The following is a 22387-nucleotide window of genomic DNA, read 5'->3' on the forward strand; positions in this document are numbered from 1 at the left end:
TTTGATGTGCTGCTCTACATAGCAGCCCCATAGGGACCGACTTATTAACCCTTTTAACCCACGCACCCATTTAACCTTGAACATCCCACAAACCCCATTGATTCAGGCTAACCAACCACTGCAGATTGGTGATCTGGAAGGTTTTATCACAAACAATCGCCCATGAGTTAACAGAAACGTCATTGTTTGTTGTGTTAAGGTGTTCTGATTCTTTTACACATTGACCTGTTTGTTTCCATGGCTGTTTTTCATTTCCTTGTAACATTTTGTTTCTGCTCAGTGTGTAGTACGAAAGAGAGAGAGAGCGAGAGGGTTTACAAATCTATATATTTCTTAAAGGTCATTTACATCTGGAGGTTTAATAGCTAAAGGAGTCGGGCCATCATGGTTCATTCTTAGAGTGGTTTCTATTGAAATTAAATTGGTGGTTCATGCTCTCTGTGAAATATTTAGCACACCTATTTAAAACTTTATTAAATTTCCCTCTTCTTCCCTCTCTTACGTGGAAATGGTAGAAATAGAATTTCTACCCCATTTTGATCAATGGAATTGGCCTACATTTAGATTCAAACTGTTGCATGTAAAATTCTCCCTCTCTGAAATCCATCTTTATTAAGCCCCTTTATTAAGTTCAAAGAGTTTACTGTGTCATTTTCAAACTCCAGTGCAAGCGAGGCGGGAGATTGCAAAGGAAAGTTTCCCCATATAGAGTTTTAGAGACTTGCAATAGCATCTGGGGACCCGATAAAACCATTCATAAGCTCAGAAAGCTTTAGCAATGCATCATAATTCATACCAATAGGATCAACCATTTCAATTTAAACTACATAATTCACTTTTATTCCTTTTCCGTCATCGACAAATGGATGGACTAGTGCCTTCTAATTAAATATAATGTTTAATCTCTATGAAAAATTAGTGTTAAGTGCCAAGATTCTGCTCTCTGTGGTATAGGCCATCTCAGCAGACAATCCATAATGAAAACAGGTCAAATCACAGTGGCAAACAGTGCTCATTTCTATGACGCTCATAGAGCAACACTTTTGTCAGTCAATATAATTGGCCCTTGGGTCCACCTAGGCCCATCTCCCATCCACAGAGAGTGTTACATGAGAGCTAGGGCTTGTGGAGGAAAGGCAGAGAATAAGGTTCATTATCAGTGAATTAATCATACGATTTCACCTTCAACTTCCTCCTTATCCTCTCCCTGTGTGAGTGGAATGCCCGTGGCAGGGTGCCCTGGAGAGCTGTCCTGTGTACTGTTTGTCTCCTCCTCCAGGGCTGGGAGCTGTGATGTCACTGCTGCTGAGACACAAATCGCAAGTGATCTCCACAGACAAGCCTCTTCCAGATGTTTGTTCGCAGGCCATGTACTTTCTCAGGTGGTTCTGAGACAAAGCAGCAGAACAGAACAACATGGCCGACCTGCCTGCAGCAGGGCCTCAGTCACTTTCTCGGTCGTCTATGGATTTTACCCCATAGAGCTCCAAGATCAGATTGCTGCAATTAAGGGCTCCTACTTTGACCTCAGGTCCTCCAGCGATATAGGAAACTACTTAGCACCGTTAATGTGTTATGGTCATTTACTGAGATCCACTGTGGATAGAGCCTGAAGCCCGGTTGACCTCTGCTATGAGAGCATGTACACAGTTTGGCTCTCTGTGCCCCGGCTCACACAGAAACCTGTGTAGGGGAAATTACATGTAAAATCAGCTTGGAAGGAAGTCATGCAGGCTAATGGAAGTTCTCAATGCTTATCCATTCATGTCTCAAGAGTGTTAAGAGCCCGGGCATACTGACCCATGCGACGGACGGACGGACTCAGCTGGGTGGGCAGCATCTTGAAAGTTGCTGTGTTAGATTAATTGTAAAATTAATTTGAAGCTCACGTTAACAGATGTAAACATGAACCGCGAAAAACACCGAAATACCTCTTTATTGAGCATATAATTAAATTGGCGAGCTGTAACCTGAGCATTTTCATATGAACGTAATTGCAGGAGGAGAGTGATTAATTATTAATGCAGTGGAAGCAGCCGGATCAGGCTTGCACAATAGTTATGCAGTGTGATTAACTTCCAGCTAATTGTCAGTAACAGACCAGTGAAAATAGCCTCCTCATTTTGTCCTAAGTGACTTAAGTGACACATCTGTCCTCTGTTTGTCCATTATTTGTCACGATATGAGACTGTTGTCACCAGACACAGTGAGCGCCCTTGTGAACAGTATTTTAGTCATAGTTCATTTTCTCCTCGAGTAAATAAAGTAGCCCAGGACAGCTGTACTCTCTATCTCTATTGCCTGGGACCGCAGCCAGGAATTCTACACACACAAAACAGCGGATATGTCAGACAATCTACAAACTCACTCACACACACACACACACACACACACACACACACAAAAATCCGTCTGATGTCCCAGTCTAAAACCAACTAAATGGTTCATGCCAAAATGTTAAATCTTTGCATCAAACAGACTGTATTCACTAGTGGAGGTTCAGAGAGCCTTAGCGTTTGAGAGGCTGACACACAATGCCACTGCAGGGCAATCCTATGCCTGAAATCCCTCATGCATTTTCAATTGGAGGAGGATGCAGCAGTCACTCTCTACGTACTGTAGCCTTGTGTAGTAGCCATGGCAGTAGCTGCGTGCGGAACTGGGTGTCACTTGCCCTGACACATGCCTCCCTGAAGGAGACTTGTACTTCTGGCTGGTGCCTATTGAAATAATATGCTAATTCATTCTCCATACAGCATGTGCTCTTGCCACTTCAGGGGGAGCCACATCTCTTTACTAATTGAAGCATTTTGAAATATTTCATTCAGGTAACCTCCATGTTCAACTTGCCCATTGTTCTTGATGTGGTTAACTGGAAACTAAAAAAGTAAAAAGAGCCCCCACTTCACATCATCACAGGTAGGCAGGGAAGCATTGATGGAATGAATGGCAGTGTTTAAGATCTCTGCTGGTTTACAGATGAAACCCCCTGGAGAAATCGATGTGTGCTTTTGTGTGTGTGATGACTGTTGGCTAGAGGTGAACTTGGGGAAACATAAAGCCTCCTGTGTTATGCTCCCTGCCTGCAGAAACTCCACCTACTGCATGAAGGTGTCCATGTCCTTGGCGGTGGAGGAGAACGACGAGGGCCTGTGCTTCAACAGTAAAATACGCCACCTGGAGAAAGCCGAGATCACTAAAAGCAAGATAATCAACTGCCCCGACATCGAGGATTACCTCGCCCCTTACAAGCAGCCCCAGATGACCTGGTATAAGGTAACAACCCTTATTCTCAGAAAATTCCCATAGGGCTCTGGTTGAAATTAGTGCACTGTATAGGGAATAGGATACCATTTGGGATGCAGTGCTAGTCTTTGTTTATGAACCCATGAAGGTTACCTCTGGTGGACTAATGGGTATCTTATTAAACTAAACTAAAAAGAGTTGAAAGTGACATGATATAACATGGTGTGTGTGGTGTTGACGTGGTGTCCTGTCTGTCTAGGAGTGTGAGAAGAAGACATGGCGGAGCTCCATCATGGTGAACACCACCAACATCTGGTTCCCTGAGGTGCAGGAGGACGACGGGGGGAACTACACCTGTGAGCTCAAGTATGGCAGCCGGGTAGTGAGAAGGACCACAGAGCTCAAAGTCACAGGTGAGCCCCTCATATCATGTGGGTGTGCATATACTGTATGTACTGTATATGTCTGATTACATGTATAGTATGATTTTGTTTTATATTGTTGTGTGAATGTTTGTATTATATGTGCACAATGCTAAAACGAGTTTGACAGCTGACGTGATCTGAAATCAGCTGCCGTGAAACGTGAGAACGTAAAAAATTTAAATCAACGTCCAACCGCAGGATGCACTTTTGCACTCTTACACTTAATATTCTCATGCCCATTCCTCTCAAAGATAAAACACTGTGCGCCCGGCTGTAAACCGGATGCACTGCGGAGACACACCATTTATCACAGGAGCATAGTGGAGCGTCACTGTGTGTCTGTGATGCATCAGACTTCAGTGTAAACACTGGCAACCACTGTGACGTGAGATGGATTTATTTATTCACATTTTGGGCTTGTTCCTCCTCTGCTGCCTCTGTCATGCAGCAGGCAGGCAAGCAGGCAGGCTGGGATTCCAGGCCAGTGAGTCTGACCCTTGGGGTGTGTGCTGGGTCCTGACTGCAGGAAGAGCAGCTGCCAACTGCAGTGTGAAATCAACCCCCCAGCTCATTCACCCTGCCTGCCTGCCTGCCTGCTTAGCCCCCCTCTGAAACAGAGCAGAGCCAATCTGCTGGAGCCCCAAGACTGCACTAGGCAGGCAGCACTGACTCTGACTGTAGCTACACTACAAACAGAACAGAAACACACGGAAACTACACCCAGTTACGAGTCCACCACATACATACAGCAATGAAACTGAAACAGATAGGAGCCTTAACCAGACAATACAGAGTAAAAGACAGTTCTATCACCATGCAAACTGCAACACACATACACACAGGGCCGTAAAAACCTCTGAAATGCTATTTGAAGAACAGCAAAAACAAGAAAAAATGATTCCAGACATTATCACATTGATTGCTGTAACTTCATTCACCTCAGTCGATCTACAAACACATAGCCTATTAGCTACACAATTAGCGGCAGTGGTTAGAGCTTTGGGCCTGTAACCGAAAGGTTGCTGGATCAAATCCCTGAGCTGACAAGGTAGAAATCTGTCGTTCTGCCCCTGAACAAGGCTGTTCCCTGGATGGCCATCATTGTAAATAAGAATTTGTTCTTAACTGCCTTGCCTAGTTAAATAAAGGTTCAAAAAATAAACATTTGATCTGATGACCTGGCCTCCACAATCATGCGACCTAAACCCAATTGGGATGAGTTGGACTACAGACTGAAGGAAAAGCAACTAACAACGATTAACTCAGCACTGGGATTAAAAACTATAATTGAATATATACAGAGGGCTCTCTAAGCAGATAAAGTATTTTATTAACAAAAGGTAAACAAACACATGTTCTTTATTGGACCTTCTTGTTGTTGTTGCAGTTGTATACCTAAATTGCTGCTTTTCTACACATTTTCCCATGTTTAAGTCCCTTTTATAGGGGACTTGGAGCGATTCTGGCCAGGTTCTGACCGTGAACGGCACAACACCAATTGCACAACACTCCCTAAAAGCGCTACTTGTCCTGATTCATATACTGTATGCTATTGCAATCCGCAGCTGTGAGATTTCCTGTGCCTGTGAAACTCACAGCTGTGCTTGCAGAAGCGCATATGGAACAGGAGAGTCTTGTGGATGCAACGATAGTAGTTTTATCTCGCTGTAATGTTTCCTCTCATCAGGGAAACATATAAAATCATTTCATAGAATCTGAACAGCACCACCTTCTTTTGGTCACCGACGGACGAGATCACTTTGTCTTTAAAGCTGAAGTTGTAACGAGTCTGCACACATTTTAATGGTGTCTCAGGGCAGCTCAGAGAACGTTGGGCAGAAAAGTCTCTGTTATTTATATGAAATGGTGCCAATATTGTACCGTCACTAAGTTATGATCATATTTATTTAAGAAAGTTTAAATCTGAAAGTAAGTCATTTATAATTAAAACTATATTGACCCACTTTTGTTGAATAGGAAAAAAAATCGGATGATTTTTTACATTTTCATAATATTTGTATTATGACTTGAGCTTGTGTCCTCAACAGTGAGTATACCTCAGCAATGTATAACTATTTTTTTTACCAGAAATGTGAGATCCAGACCTTTCTGAAACTATGCTGCATTACCAGTTATTGTTTATTGCCATCTCATGAAAAACAATTGGGTTTTGGGTATGTCTATTTAGGCATAAATCAACAGTTTGCCATATCATTCATGAGGTTTATATCTGAACGAGAGTGACTAACAAAATCAATGGGGGCCCCCTTGAGGTCAGGGCCCCTGTGCACGTTCCGTGCGTGCCCGGTCGGTAATTCAGCCATGATTACTACAAGTTTAGATAGCTGGCTAGATTAACTAGACAAATTGACCAATCTATTTTTCTTTTGCTGACATGGGCTAATTGAGTGACTGTCTGTGAGTGGCATAACAAGATGAAAACTACTGATGCAATTTTCGAAATTGCACCTTGTGTATTGTACTATTCTAACTCTCAACAGACACACACACACACACATACACACACACACACACACACACACACACACACACACACACACACACACACACACACACACACACACACACACACACACACACACACACTCAGAAAGAGAGACAGACAGACACACACACACATTATTTTACATGCAACTCAGAGACCAAAACAGACACAGTACTACGCTTCACTAAACAACAGTATTCAATGAGCTAGCATTACAAAGCAAGAACAGAGGCAGTAGCGGCAGGCTAATATTATCTGCTAAAATGAAAGACATCTGCTTCACTGATATGTGAAGAATATGCTTGTCTTGTCGGTTAACTGAGCCATTGTTTGTTCACTTACTCACATGCCTTCTGCTAAGCTAAGCGCTAGGCGTGCTAGTTCCAGTGGGTGGTGTAATGTTGGAGCTGGATTCCACATGGTTTACAGCCTGCCTGGGGCGCTGACCCGTAGGATCAGATGCCATGTTAGTGTGCTGCTGGTTGGGTGGTGAGCCAAGCCAGGGTTAGACAAGGCCTGGGTTAGTTAGCTTTAAGCACACAGAGAGGTCAATCAGGACACTCAGGCTTCCAGGGGGCAGGGGGCTAGCCTACTTTCTTCGAGGAGGAATATTAATGGGGTTGCTGGTCAGGAACTGTTTTAAGCTACCATGTTTGGGTCCGTATGCCTTGTATTACTGTATTACTGTAGCATTGTATGACACCTTTGTTTATTTCAGTATTCAACGAGCGGCAGGTAGCTTAGCAGTTAGGAGCATTGGGCCAGTAACCGAAAGGTCGCTGGTTTGAATCCCGAGCTGACTAAGTGAAAGATTTGTCAATGTGCCTTTGAGCAATGCACTTAACCCTTATTGCTGGATAAGAGCGTCTGCTAAATGAATAAAATGTATTTCACTATTCTCATGTGACATGGTAAGAGGCAACAACAGAGCCAACGATAAGGCCTTGGAAGGAGCCTGTAGGGACAATCTGCTACTGAATGGCCTGCAGTATAGTAGCAATACAGTACTGAAGTCACGCAGAGTGTAGGGGAGGCTAAACCTTGGCAAAGGCTCAGATTTGTGCCCAAAAACCAGAATGACCAAGAAAAGCCTCTTCTCCCTCTCCATAGTCAGCACCCTGGTCATAAATATTTCAAAATGCATTTCAAAGTAAAATTCCTCTTATGAAAGGACATTGCGTTCAGGCTAAATTTAACGGTTACTGCGAGAGGTGAGTTACCACGGTCATGCGTCTCTACAAGACTCATTCAAATATGGTAACACCTTCCGCAGCCGGTTAAGTCAACAATGGGAGAGATGATGGGCCGTGCATGAATCCTGAATCCTCTCTTCCTGTCTCCCTCCTTCTCAGCTAGGCCTGCGAGTTCTGCCTTTAGACTCGAGCCTCCTGGCTACCTTTTTACCCATGTGGAAACCCCATGACCTATTTCTTTTATTACCTCATAATTCATCATGAAATTGTCTGTGTTCACATGGGCTTTGTCCTGCTCTTTCCCAAGATCAGCGTGACTACTTTTTTTTCTTTTCTTAGGAGAAGTGAAATGGAGAACAAGAAAAAGTATCCTTTGGGTCTTTTTGGGGGAAATATGAGCCCATTAATTTACGAAACATGTTAAGAGTAAGGAGCAGTTCAATCCAGCAGATAGACTTGCCTCCCCCCAAAAAAGTAATATTAAGTGGTTTTCTGGCAACAGAAAATGTGCGTCAGAGAGAGTATGTTTTTTTTTTTTTTTTTTTTTTACAAATGGTGCTTGAATGTCCTCAAGGAAAGGTTAGTCCATCAAATATTAAGAAGCTTACAGAACAAAAATAAGACGTGCATGATTCTAAACTAAATGTATATTTCTGTGGTAAGGGAAATTATTGTCAATGGTACCTATACAGATACCACTGAAAATAGCCGAAAAGATGTAGGGCATATATGCCGTTTATAAAATATATGCACTAAACCATTTTAAATACTTCCAATGAACTGTATTTAAAGTATATTGCAGTTTTGAAATATTTGTGATTGCTATATTTATATACTATAAATGGCTGTAAACGTTGAAACATTTAAATGCTTGTGAAGTATGTCTGTAGTACAGCACATTACCTGTGATTATCCTCCCTCCTTTACTCAGGGAATCTGACCTGTGTCACATATCTGTAAACCAGCATATGCATATCAAATGATACCCAAAATGGATTTGACTTGTTTCGACACTGAAAATGCATTAAGATTGAATAACCGGACACATACAACCCAAAACACTGCGGTCAAACCTTGGATAGATCACATTGCAAGCAAGTGAAGCAGATACATTCAATTAGGAGTTAAGCCTACTGCTAAAGCAGATTGAAGTGGTCCCATATCTAAATGCGTGTGGTCGCGGGTCCTAAAGTAGTGCAGCTACGCGTTGTTCCTGCTGAGGAGACGAGAGGAGGGCGAGACTGCAGTCGTGGAGAGGAGGACAGGGGAGGAGAGAGGAGAGGAGAAGGGTGTTTGATAATAAGCTAAAGGGAAAGAGCAGGATGTATGGCCTGTCCCTAGACACCAGCGTGTCCTGTTTGTCTTCATATGCCAAGCGACGCCACCGGACTATAAACACATTTGTTTCAGCGGAGTCAAAAGCTCTGGAATACTTGGGTTTCATGTTAAATAAGTCCACACCTTGTCAGGACACACACGACGGCCGGGCGTCTTCCCCAGATGAGGCGTGACAGGGCTGGCGTCGAGAGGAATCGATTGCCTGTCGCTCACTCTTGCCAGAGGGGGTTACCTTTTCTCTCCTTTCTCGCGCACGCGCACACACACACACACACACACACACACACACACACTGGGGAGGGACATACCACTGTACTGAGGGCATGTCCCTAATCCTTGTCCCTAAGCAACTGCATTTGTGAGTGCATTTTATATTACACCTTTAGCAGATTTGACTGAAAGAGTTGCGTGAAATTCAGAAACTGTTGCAAACATGAGATTTGACTAAATTAGACTTGGGCTTTTACACAGAGCCATATTGAGTAGCATTAACACTATAGGCCTACTTACTTTAGTTGAATCCCAATACCTTATATTATCTCAAGTTTACCCATTAACATTCTGAACAGTACCATTGGAGGACTTTTACTCTGGAGGCACCTCTTAAACGCCTGCTCTAATGGATGTCTCGTATGAATAGGTGTCAGGTGAGGTGACAAAGGAAGTTGAAGTGAGCGCTCATTGTCTGTGTTAACAGCTCTAATAAACCTGGTATAGAAAGTTATCAGAGACCTCTATCCGGGTCAGGAGAGATGTATTATTTGAAGGTGAGTTGATACCCAGTGATTACCGATGGAAGCAGCACAGTGGGGACTCTTCAATTTGATTCGCTCAGTGAGTTGGAAAATTAGAAGCATGAATAGGCTCATTTGTCCATCGACAGGAAACACTCTCAGTCACTGGTCAAGCTAATTGCATTATGTCACCTAGAGACATTTCCTCCTGAGAATAGTTTTTTTTTTTCTTCTTTCCACTTTTACTCTCAAAAGATCATCTTAGGAGAGAGGAAACAGAGCAGATATGCAAATCTGTCTACACACATCAATTCAGTCATAAGAGCTGTATTACACGAACTTTGATGTCTCACTGCAAATATGCAAATCGGAAGAGATAATAGATAAGAGTGTGTAACGCGAATGTGGTGTTGCAATCTGAGAGTGCACCCTATCCAAAGTAGAATTAGTAAACTCCTACCGTGTTTAAATCCAGAGGCCATCACATTGTTTTTTAACACTGAATAAACTGAGTCACTGAGGGAGTCTATGGTTTGACACAGTGCAGCATCGGCCTTGGACCCCTCCTGCGTCTCTTTCTTCTTCTCTTTCTCTTTCCTTGTTTCTTTTTCTTTTCATTAGGATTCACAGTGTGTCACGATAAGCAGAAAGAAAGGCCCAGTCACTCCAGATCTGGTGACAATTCTAATGAATACAGCATTATTAAAAAGGGGGACTCTTTAATATTGTTGACGAATAGTTGAATAATGAAATTAGTATTAATAGATCATTACCATCCATAGTGGTCCACTGAGGGATAATTGGTTAATCGATACAGCCTAATTGTAGCCTCGCAGTATTGTGTGTCTGGTGTTGCCAGCGACCTGGAGGTTGACTTCAAGCTTTTAAACAGCATATTGGTATTGATTTTACGTCTATATTATTTAGCATGACAAGGTAGTGAATTAGAGCTCTGTCATCCTCAGTGCTGCTCTCGTTATAATTTAGGAACTTTGGATGAGCTTGATGCCCTGAATATCATTATGGCAGCTTCACTTCCATGAACTTTATCATCTTTTGTTTTTGACAAGCGGGGTCTGGCAGGACCTGTGTTAGATTTGTATAATTGAAAAGATAGTTTCCTTTCTAATTCTGTCTGGTTTTCAAATCAAATCCAATTTTATTGGTCACATACACATGGTTAGCAGATGTTATTGCAAGTGTAGCGAAATGCTTGTGCTTCTAGTTCCGACTGTGCAGCAATATCTAACATGTAATCTAACAATTCCACAACAACTACCTAATAGACACACATCTAAGTAAAGGAATGTAATAAGAATATATAAATATAAATATATGGATGAGAAATTACAGAGCGGCATAAGCAAGATGCAATAGATGGTTTAAAATACAGTTTATACATACAGTATGAGATGAGTAATGCAAGATACGGTATGTAAACATCATTAAAGTGGCATTATTAAAGTGACTAGTGATCCATTTGTTAAAGTGGCCAATGATTTCAAGTCTGTATGTAGGCAGCAGCCTTGCTGTGTTAGTGATGGCTGTTTAACAGTCTGATGGCCTTGAGATAGAAGCTGTTTTTCAGTCTCTCGGTCCCAGCTTTGATGCACCTGTACTGACCTCACCTTCTGGATGGTAGCGGGGTGAACAGGCAGTGGCTCGGGTGGTTGTTGTCCTTAATGATATTTTTGGCCTTCCTGTGATATTGGGTGCTGTAGGTGTCCTGGAGGGCAGGTAGTTTTCCCCCTGGTGATGCGTTGCGGTTGTGGACGGTGCAGTTGTCGTAGCAGGCGGTGATACAGCCAGACAGGATGCTCTCAATTGTGCATCTGTAAAAGTTTGTGAGGGTTTAAGGTGACAAGCCAAATTTCTTCCGCCTCCACACTGTCTGTGTGGGTGGACCATTTTCAGTTTGTCTGTGATGTAAACGCAGAGGAACTTAAAACTTTCCACCTTCTCAACTACTGTCCCGTCGATGTGGATAGGGGGTGCTCCCTCTGCTGTTTCCTGAAGTCCACGATCATCTCCTTTGTTTTGTTGACATTGAGTGAGAGGTTGTTTTTCCGACACCACACTTCGAGTGCCCTCACCTCCTCCCTGTACGCTGTTTCGTCGTTGTTGTTAATCAAGCCTACTACTGTTGTGATGATTGAGTTGGAGTCTTGCATGACCATGCTGTCATGGGTGAACAGGGAGTACAGGAGGGGGCTGAGCACGCACCCTTGTGGGGCCCCAGTGTTGAGGTTCAGCGAAGTGGAGATGTTGTTTCCTACCTTCACCATCTGGAGGCGGCCTGTCAGGAAGTCTAGGACCCAATTGCACAGGGCGGGGTTGAGACCCAGGGCCTCAAGCTTAATGATGAGCTTGGAGGATACTATGGTGTTGAATGCTGAGCTATAGTCAATGAACAGCATTCTTACATGGGTATTCCTCTTGTCCAGATGGGATAGGGCAGTGTGCAGTGTGATGGCGATTGCATAGTCTGTGGACCTATCGGGGCAGTAAGCAAATTGAAGTGGGTCTAGGGTGACAGGTAAGGTGGAGGAGATGTGATCATTGACTAGTCTCTCAAAGCACTTCGTGATGACAGAAGTGAGTTCTACGGGGCGATAGTCATTTAGTTCAGTTACCTTTGCATACTTGGTAACAGGAATACTGGTGGCCGTCTTGGAGCATGTGGGGACAGAAGACTGGGATAGGGAGAGATTGAATATGTCCATAAATACACCAGCCAGCTGGTCTGCGCATGCGGCTAGGGGTGCCGTCTGGGCCGGCAGCCTTGCGAGGGTTAATGCGTTTAAATGTCTTACTCACGTCAGCCACGGAGAAGGAGAACCCACAGTCCTTGGTAGCAGGCCGCGTCAGCGGCACTGTATTATCCTCAAAGCGGGCAAAGAAGTGTTTAGTTTGTCTGGAAGCAAGACATCGGCGTCCGTGACGTGGCTGGTTTTCCTTTTGTAGTCCGTGATTGTCTGTAGATCACATACAGTATGTCTCGTTTCTGAGCCGTTGAATTGCGACTCCACTTTGTCTCTATACTGACATTTCACTTGTTTGATTGCCTTGCGAAGGGAATAACTGCGCTGTTTGTAACTCACCTTTCCAAGGTAAATGCGGTGCTTTGCGCTTTCAGTTTCACGTGAATGCCGCCATCTATCCGCGGTTTCTGGTTAGGGTAGGTTTTACTAGTCACAATAGGTACAACATCTCCTATACACTTCCTTATAAACTCGCTCCCCGAATCAGCGTATACGTCGATATTATTTTCTGAGGCTACCCGGAACATGATCAATGTTTTGCTGTATATTGGGTGACAAAAGATATTTGGGGGTTTGCTATTGGACATTTTCAACATGTTTGTGAAATTGCATTTTTTGTACATGAATAGAGCCTTTGGTGTTGCATATGAATCAGAACGGTCCTGTATTTAAAAAAATAAAAAAATCTGCTTGAAACTGTGGTATTTACTTATATTGATTAATTCCCTATTGATTTTCACAATTCACTGATCTTGTTATTACCTTTGACTGCCACGCTTGATTATAACCACTTTTTCCTCAATCGGGCACCATGAGGACTGACTCTCTTTTCTCTTCCAATCCTAGAGCCTCATAGTGTAACAGACCACAGCCCCATGTCTCCCTGCCTGCCTCCCTGCCTGCTGTACAGACAGACAGACAGCTCGCTCTGACAGCTTGATTCCACACCCCCTTACTTCTCCTCCACATTCTGAGAGAAGAAGACAATGTTATCTTTCTCTGCAGAGCACAATAACCCCAAAATCATAGCTGCTCTGTTACTATTGCCAAGAGATGCTGCATTGAATAGAAAAAATACATGCTCTATCACAGTTAAGTCGTAAGTGTTGTACTACTCTATGGATCTAATATAGCTACGTTATTATCTGCAGTTAACTTCCACTTGCTTTGAAGCATGTAACAATAACAATAAAGACCATATTTCATCTAAATGTCCATTTAAAGCCAGTCCATAGCAAAACAGGGCTATAGCGGTACACTCTAAAATCCTAGAGAGGATCTTGTTGGCTGTCGGGAGTAGGAAGGTATCCAGCCACTGTGTTGTGCTCATTTGTCACAGTGATGGAAGGCTAGTGCAGAGCCTGCTGCCGTTAGAGTAATGTTCTGTGGTGCTGCTCTAAGAGACTTACTAGCTGTAACGTGGACATTTACATCCATCTGTACGTCCCATTACACTCCTTCAATGGCCTGCCTGATCGCTCATTACCGACAGCATAGCTGAGTGCCCAAACAGACGGAGTTTCTATACCCAAGCCAAGGGGGTCACCATTTCAGTTTGGTCCGGTTCCACTGGAAGATCACAGCGTTTTTCGAGATCATTTCTTGTGTAGAGGCAAGACGCCATCTTTGATTTTCCCAATGACTTGCGGGGCAGCTTATCACTCAACTCACTGAATCAAACACTCAGAATGTACAGTATAATGCATAATGAACAGCCTGCACATTAGCCATCATACAGTAACTCCATATTTCCCACAAATAGTGAAGAAGGCGACAACATTTAAAGTTAACAGAATGTTCTGGTAATGCAGGGATTTACCCCCCATGCACACAAAGAATATCCTGGGAGCATATGTTGGCAATAACAAGGTAGGTCCCATCCCAGAGGGCTCAGGAGACAATGTCTCAGTATTTCCTGTTCTGGCTGCCGGAGAGAAACAGCAGATTAACTTTTCTTCTGTGGCATTGTGTTGGATTTGGGCATGGTATTGGTGGGGTACAGAGAGGAGTGAGAGAATGAGGGGAAAATAGTCCCATTATGCTGCAGTGTCATCCCCAATGTCACTGCAGTAACACTTCAGCAATTCTCTAAATGGGGGAGCTTTGGAGCACAGATTGATATACACTGATGTGCAATGACAGTGTGATTTATCAGGGGGGCATGCAACCTTCTCCCCACAAGCCAGGCCGGGCAGGCGGAGGAGTGTAGCAGGGCAGGCGGGATCGCCCATGAGTCAGCACATTCTCACTCCCCCACCAGTCCTCCACACACGACATTATACTGGAAATCAACAAGTTAATATGCTTCTTCCTTAATGCCTGTGACTGGGTTATTGCCGTCCTGTACCACTCATAAATATCTGTGGTAGGTCTATTCTATGGGATGTACGTTGAATTATGTAACAACAAATGTATTCATATGAACAAGAAATCCAGTACATTTGGATACTACTGAATAATAGTGTTGGGTCTGGCTAGTTTGCTCAGAAAGAAAATATTGCTCAGGAAGAAATAGAGAAACAGAAATGTTCCCAGTTGGCCTTAGCAATGTTTTTTTCAAGAAATCCTGAAGTAACCTTTATTATAATCAGAGCTCCGTCAATACTTTCAGCTTATGTTCTTAAAGGGATAGTTCAACCAAAAACAAAATTACACGTTGGTTTCAATACCCTTTAAGCAGTCTATGGACAAGGTATGACAGCAATCCATGCTTTGGTTTGGTTTAGTTTCCCTGGCACTGTTTCCACATGCTAACATTTTAGCATTTGTGGCACAAATTCCATTCAATATTCGATATTAGCGTCATCCGGGTTAGGGGAGGTTTTAGCCCGGGGCGATTTCCTTGCTTGTGTAATGGCCGTCGTCGGTGGAATAAGGTGAGGACCAAGGTGCAGCGTGGTAAGTGATTTTTAATATAATCAAAACTGAACACTAAACAAAATAACAACTAGGAAGAACGAACAAACGAAACAGCCCTGTCTAGTGAATACCACAAAACAGAAAATAATCACCCACCAAACACAATAGAAAACAGGCTCCCTAAATATGGTTCTCAATCAGGGACAACGATTGACAGCTGCCTCTGATTGAGAACCATACCAGGCCAAACACAGAAATAGCAAATCCTAGAAAAACTAACATAGACAACCCACCCAACTCACGCCCTGACCAATGCTAAAACAAAGACATAATAAAATAACTAAGGTCCGAACGTGACAGGTTGCCAGTGGGACGGTGTGGCCGGCCATGTTTTGGAGGACGCATGACTCTTGACCTTTGCCTCTCCCAAGACCGTTGGGGAGTTGCAGCGATGAGACAAGATCGTAACTACCAATTGGACATCACAAAAAAGGGGGTAAAAATGACAAATAAACATTTTTAAAAAGTAAGGACATCAAAATATAATTTTGTAATTTGGGTGAACTATCCCTTTAAACCATTGTCACCCTAAACTGACCGCTTATGAAAATATATGAATAATGCTGGCCCAGCAGATGACCAACAATCTGATTTAATTTATTCTTATATCAACTAGTGTAGAAACTTTGGTTGAAATAACAGCTCTCTGTCTCTCCATCTCTCGAATGTGGGCTAAGTTGTGTCATGACCATTCTCATCATTTCATTGTCATCGTTTCCTTATCAGCTGTTAGTGTAGGCTATAATGCTGGGTAAGCTAGCCGTTTTAGCGTATCCGGTACACTTCTGTAGTTCGTTGTAGTTTTTTTTCAGCCATTGTGAGGAGAAGGCAGGTTTGCTCAGAGAGCTAACATCCCATCTCTACAGTTTTTGTTTAAACTTTAATTCCCATTTTCATTTGTCATCTCTTCCTTTTTAATAATGAATTAGTGTGAAGTGCTCGTCTCACAGCTGGTGAGACCCTGAAGTAGAGATATTTACCCCCACCAAACCCATCAATACACACCCGGATCAATCTGAAATATTCAGCAAGGGATCACTGCAGGCTACTAGGATTTCATATGGCTGATGGCATTGGGTAATTATTCAGTTGGACTAGCTTGAGATAATGATAAGAGCAATGCTCAGTCTTCTGGGAAGATATGCACATGGTATTTCACCCTGTCATCAGGTTCCACATAATTGTGGATGAGAAAAGTGCTTATTCAATTAATTATCTTGTTGTCCTGGGCTATCAATATATTAAACCTTTCCTGTGTCTCTGTGTGGGTTTAGTGACTGTGGTCGTCCTGTATTATTCAGTAGCCCACAAATAATGTCTTGTGTGGAAGCGTCTGCTTTCCTGATTCAATCTTAGATTTGCATCAATTTAAGCTCAATAAGATAATAGTGTGTGCATATTGATTGCCTCTTTATCTTCGTGGTGGCTTGGAGAAGTTTCTCCACAGTCTCAATCTCTTCATTAGTTTTGTGTCACTTTGCCTACTTGGGGTTCTTCAATAGGGCACCAGTCTCTGGGCTGGCCCCTCACTCTGGCCGACTGTGACTATGAGCTTATCGACAGATTCCCACATTACCATTCGCTGCATGTAGGACGTTGCTGGCCCTGAGCTGGGGGTGCAGAGGTGAGGCCACGGGATAACGAAGGCACTGTCACTGGAACCCACTCTGTGGTGGTGGGAGAGGGACATGAGGAGGATTTAATGAACCCTCCACCCCCTCAGAGGTGTCTTGTGTATCTCATTCCTCTTTGATCCTCACCATTGGTCACTGTGTGTTTCTGCCAGAGGAGAGGGAGGGGAACAAACCACAGAATCTCCCATGAAAGGAGGATTCCCATCACTGTTACATGAACCTCCCCCTCCTACTGTATGTGCTGTAGCATGACCGTCAGGAAGGCACAGAATCCTCCATGTATCCCCCTGCTAGGGCTCTGGCCCTGCTTGCTGTGGGTGCGAAGCTCCAGCAGGGCCATATGGAGGTAGGCCTCCCTGCACTGCTGAGACTGCATTCAGTCCTCACTCCTAGCAGGAGGACACCGATAAACCCCAGCCTAACTCCCCAGCCCCATCACCAGCCCCAGCAGTAGCCTCCTGACCCAGCTCTGGCCCTTGCCCCAGCTCCATACCCAGCCCCAGCAGTAGCCTCCTGCTCCAGCTCTGGCCCTTGCTCCAGCTCCATACCCAGCCTCAGCTTCCCTCCCCAGCTCCAACTCCAGCCTCAGCCCCAGCGTCCCTCCCCAGCTCCATACCCAGCCCCTGCGTCCCTCCCCAGCTCCAGCCCCAGCCCTAGCCCCTGCCTCGCTCCACTAATGGGAAAGTACATTTGAGCCCAGGCTTAATCACTGCACTGAGGACTTTATAAATAAGTGGATTATTAAAGCTGCAATCATCTGCTAATTCTGAACTAAAAGGACTCTCATCATAAAGGGACTTGTTTTGTTTTCTTTCACTTTCAGCCCTGATCCAGGGATTACCAAGGTAATAGTGTTACAGGGGGGCAGTCAGAGGGGTGGATTGGTGGTGGTGCCACATCAGGCAATGGGCAGTCTAAGTTAGAAATCATGTGGGGAGCCCTAGGCCAAAGAGGAGTGTCTTCCCAGCTAACAACAAAAGTTCCCACAACTTTAGAGAACGTTCCCTTAGGAGTCTCATTACATCATTATTAACTAACATTTTCATAGGAATGTTCCTGTGATGTAGAATTCATTTTTCCAAGAGAACATTCCCTTAATGTCAAATAGAAATTACCCAGAAACGTAATTACCATGTTCTGTGGGTTAGGAGAATATTCTATCATCGTCCCACCAAACATTCACAGAACATGGTTGCCATGTTCTCATAATATAAGATATTAATATTCTAGACACGTTTCATGGGAAGATTGCAAGAACATCTTTGTGTCCTACATCATGTTGTGTTACTGTTGCCGAGCCAATCAAGGCCCTGATTGGCAAACCACTGATCCATTCATAGCTCTTTGTCTGCTGGCAAGGTTAGAGATACTCACACACAGTACTTTTAAGACACAATGTTTTCAACTTACATATTTGACACACATGATTACGTTGTGCATGTTCATTTAGACCAAAATTATTATTCAACATGTCCTCACCTGAAATTTGAACTCAAAACCTCTTGATTCACAGTACGCCGTTCTTCCTGCTACACCACCATTTCCGTGTCAGGTATCAATTAATCTGATTTATCTCTCATCGTAGATTTTTTAAACTTATTTCAGAAATGTAAGGGCCTTTTGTATAGTTGTCTGATGTTGGTGGGGCATATTACCTTGTTTTAATGATATGCCTGAATTACTTTGATCAATAAAATATTTTCTTGAGTGTACTGTTAATAGAGCTGAGATTTAATTCAAAGTACATTCACCCTCTTGCTTACACCTATGAAGTTGTTTCATATCTACACAAGTGTCTAGGGAGGAGGGGTTAGGGTTTATTCTGGACAAGACTTAACTATACTGGCCCAATAAGCACATACTCTTGAGATGTATTTTATTGGGACAGTGGTTATGGCGTTCATCATTGATGCTGATGGCCTTGGTTCGAGACCCCCTAGGGGAGTCACCCTACTCTCACATTCTTAGCAATAAACTGTATGTTAACTTCTCTGGGATATATGGGACGCTAGCCAGTGAAATTGCAGGGCAAAAAATTCTAAACAACAGAAATCTCGTAATTAAAATTCCTCAAACATACAAGTATTATACACCATTTTAAAGATAAAGTTCTCGTTAATCCAGCCACAGTGTCTGATTACAAAAATGCTTTACGGTGAAAGCACACCTTGAGATTATGTTAGGTCAGCGCCTAGCCACAGAAAAACATACAGCCATTTTCCAAAGAAGGAGAGGTGTCACAAAAGACATAAATAGCGTTAAAATTAATCACTAACCTTTGATGATCTTCACCGGATGGCACTCCCAGGACTCCATGTTAGACAATAAATGTGTGTTTTGTTCGATAAAGTTCATCTTTATGTCCAAATACCTCCTTTTTATTTGTGTGTTTATTACAGTAATTCAAATGATTTAGCTCATGGCATTCTGCCAGACCCCTTAGTCAAACAACTCCCCCTTCATTGTAGAAGCCTGAAACGAGGTTCTAAATACTGTTGACATCTAGTGGAAGCCTTAGGAAGTGCAATATGACCCCATTTACACTGTATATTGGATAGGCAAAGACTTGAAAACCTACAAACCTCAGATTTCCCACTTCCTGGTTGGATATGAGTTCTGTTATACTCACATACATCATTCAAACAGTTTTAGAAACTTCAGAGTGTTTTCTATTCAAATCGACTAATTATAACTAGAACCTCGAAAACTTCAATAAGCATTTCTCAACGGCTGGCCATGCCTTCCGCCTGGCTACTTCAACCTCGGCCAACAGCTCCGCCCCCCCCCCCCCCGCAAGCTCCTCACCAAGCCTCTCCAGGTTCTCCTTTAACCAAATCCAGATAGCAGATGTTCTGAAAGAGCTGCAAAACCTGGACCCGTACAAATCAGCTGGGCTTGACAATCTGGACCCTCTATTTCTGAAACTATCTGCCACCATTGTCGCAACCCCTATTACCAGCCTGTTCAACCTCTCTTTCATATCGTCTGAGATCCCCAAGGATTGGAAAGCTGCCGCAGTCATCCCCCTCTTCAAAGGGGGAGACACCCTGGACCCAAACTGTTACAGACCTATATCCATCCTGCCCTGCCTATCTAAGGTCTTCGAAAGCCAAGTCAACAAACAGGTCACTGACCATCTCGAATCCCACCGTACCTTCTCCGCTGTGCAATCTGGTTTCCGAGCCGGTCATGGGTGCACCTCAGCCACACTCAAGGTACTCAACGATATCATAACCGCCATCGATAAAAGACAGTACTGTGCAGCCGTCTTCATCGACCTTGCCAAGGCTTTCGACTCTGTCAATCACCATATTCTTATCGGCAGACTCAGGAGCCTCGGTTTTTCGGATGACTGCCTTGCCTGGTTCACCAATTACTTTCCAGACAGAGTTCAGTGCGTCAAATCGGAGGGCATGCTGTCTGGTCCTCTGGCAGTCTCTATGGGGGTGCCACAGGGTTAAATTCTCGGGCCGACTCTTTTCTCTGTGTATATCAATGATGTTGCTCTTGCTGCGGGCGATTCCCTGATCCACCTCTACGCAGACGACACCATTCTATATACTTTCGGCCCGTCTTTGGACACTGTGCTATCTAACCTCCAAACAAGCTTCAATGCCATACAACACTCCTTCCGTGGCCTCCAACTGCTCTTAAACGCTAGTAAAACCAAATGCATGCTTTTCAACCGGTCGCTGCCTGCACCCGCATGCCCGACTAGCATCACCACCCTGGATGGTTCCGACCTAGAATATGTGGACGTCTATAAGTACCTAGGTGTCTGGCTAGACTGCAAACTCTCCTTCCAGACTCATATCAAACATCTCCAATCGAAAATCAAATCAAGAGTCGGCTTTCTATTCCGCAACAAAGCCTCCTTCACTCACGCCGCCAAGCTTACCCTAGTAAAACTGACTATCCTACCGATCCTCGACTTCGGCGATGTCATCTACAAAATGGCTTCCAACACTCTACTCAGCAAACTGGATGCAGTTTATCACAGTGCCATCCGTTTTGTCACTAAAGCACCTTATACCACCCACCACTGCGACTTGTATGCTCTAGTCGGCTGGCCCTCGCTACATATTCGTCACCAGACCCACTGGCTCCAGGTCATCTACAAGTCCATGCTAGGTAAAGCTCCGCCTTATCTCAGCTCACTGGTCACGATGGCAACACCCATCCGTAGCACGCACTCCAGCAGGTGTATCTCACTGATCATCCCTAAAGCCAACACCTCATTTGGCCGCCTTTCGTTCCAGTACTCTGCTGCCTGTGACTGGAACGAATTGCAAAAATCGCTGAAGTTGGAGACTTTTATCTCCCTCACCAACTTCAAACATCAGCTATCTGAGCAGCTAACCGATCGCTGCAGCTGTACATAGTCTATTGGTAAATAGCCCACCCTTTTTCACCTACCTCATCCCCATACTGTTTTTATTTATTTACTTTTCTGCTCTTTTGCACACCAATATCTCCACCTGTACATGACCATCTGATCATTCATCACTCCAGTGTTAATCTGCAAAATTGTAATTATTTGCCTACCTCCTCATGCCTTTTGCACACATTGTATATAGACTCCCCCTTTGTTTTCTACTGTGTTATTGACTTGTTAATTGTTTACTCCATGTGTAACTCTTTGTTGTCTGCTCACACTGCTATGCTTTATCTTGGCCAGGTCGCAGTTGCAAATGAGAACTTGTTCTCAACTAGCCTACCTGGTTAAATAAAGGTTAAATAAATAAATTAAAAAATATATATATATGTATATTCTAGCTTTTGGGCCTGAGTAGCATGCAGTTTACTCTGGGCACCTTATTCATCCAAGCTACTCAATACTGCCCCCCCAGTCCCAAAGAAGTTAATGTCAGTTTTGCCATTTTGAATTGCATTTCAATTGTTTATATGTTATTTATTTATTCAGCTTTGTTTATTATTATTATGTGTATAGATTTCTCTTTTAGGAATTTTACTGATAGAAATGCAATTACGAAAGCTGATATCAGAAACATGTTTGTTCTACGTAGTATATGTAGTGTAGATTTAAAAAAGAGTTTTGATATGCTCAGCTATCTAGAATTCCACCGATTCCCATTTCTCAATAGCTAGGTTTCCATCCAATTGGAGACAGATTTTCATGCAAATATTCTAAAAACGGAATAAAGAAAATTTGTGAATTTTCTTGCAAATAAATATCTGTGTGATGATGTAATGCACACAAAATGTACTTTTTTGCTTTAGTTTTCATTCACCGAATATTTGTTTTATGTTCAATGTTTCCATCGCATTTTCAACTTTACCGATAGGTGTGACACAAAAACAGTTGCGTTAAATATATAAATGTGCCTAGTCTTGGCACGTGCGCTCTAACTAGCAGCTCGCAGATATGGTGTGGGTAGACCAGGCGGGAAAGTTAGTCTACAAGAATGAGATTATTATGAATTTTTATTTGTCAAACTGCAGTCAAACATAGATCATACTGCCACCAGAACAAGATCCTCAACATTTATTGGAAAGGAGCACCAAGCGCATACCTTGCAATTTCACCACCCTGTGAAGTTCATCGTAAATTTACAGTACAGTATTTAGTTTGTAGCCTAATAAACTGCAAAATTGTAGTCGGAGGACTA

The 22387-nt window shown here is 43.3% G+C and overlaps 1 protein-coding gene across 1 annotated transcript in view; it reads left to right on the top strand.

Annotated features, from left to right (window-relative positions):
* Positions 1–22387, top strand: part of LOC109910097 (X-linked interleukin-1 receptor accessory protein-like 2) — a 319792-nt gene that overhangs the window by 190101 nt on the left and 107304 nt on the right. The window contains exons 4-5 of the mRNA XM_031798117.1: positions 3090–3276; positions 3506–3659. Coding sequence (XP_031653977.1) covers positions 3090–3276; positions 3506–3659 — 341 coding nt within the window. The remainder of the gene's footprint in view (positions 1–3089; positions 3277–3505; positions 3660–22387) is intronic.

The sequence above is a fragment of the Oncorhynchus kisutch genome, linkage group LG19 (genome assembly GCF_002021735.2).
Source record: "Oncorhynchus kisutch isolate 150728-3 linkage group LG19, Okis_V2, whole genome shotgun sequence".
Taxonomy (NCBI): domain Eukaryota; kingdom Metazoa; phylum Chordata; class Actinopteri; order Salmoniformes; family Salmonidae; genus Oncorhynchus; species Oncorhynchus kisutch.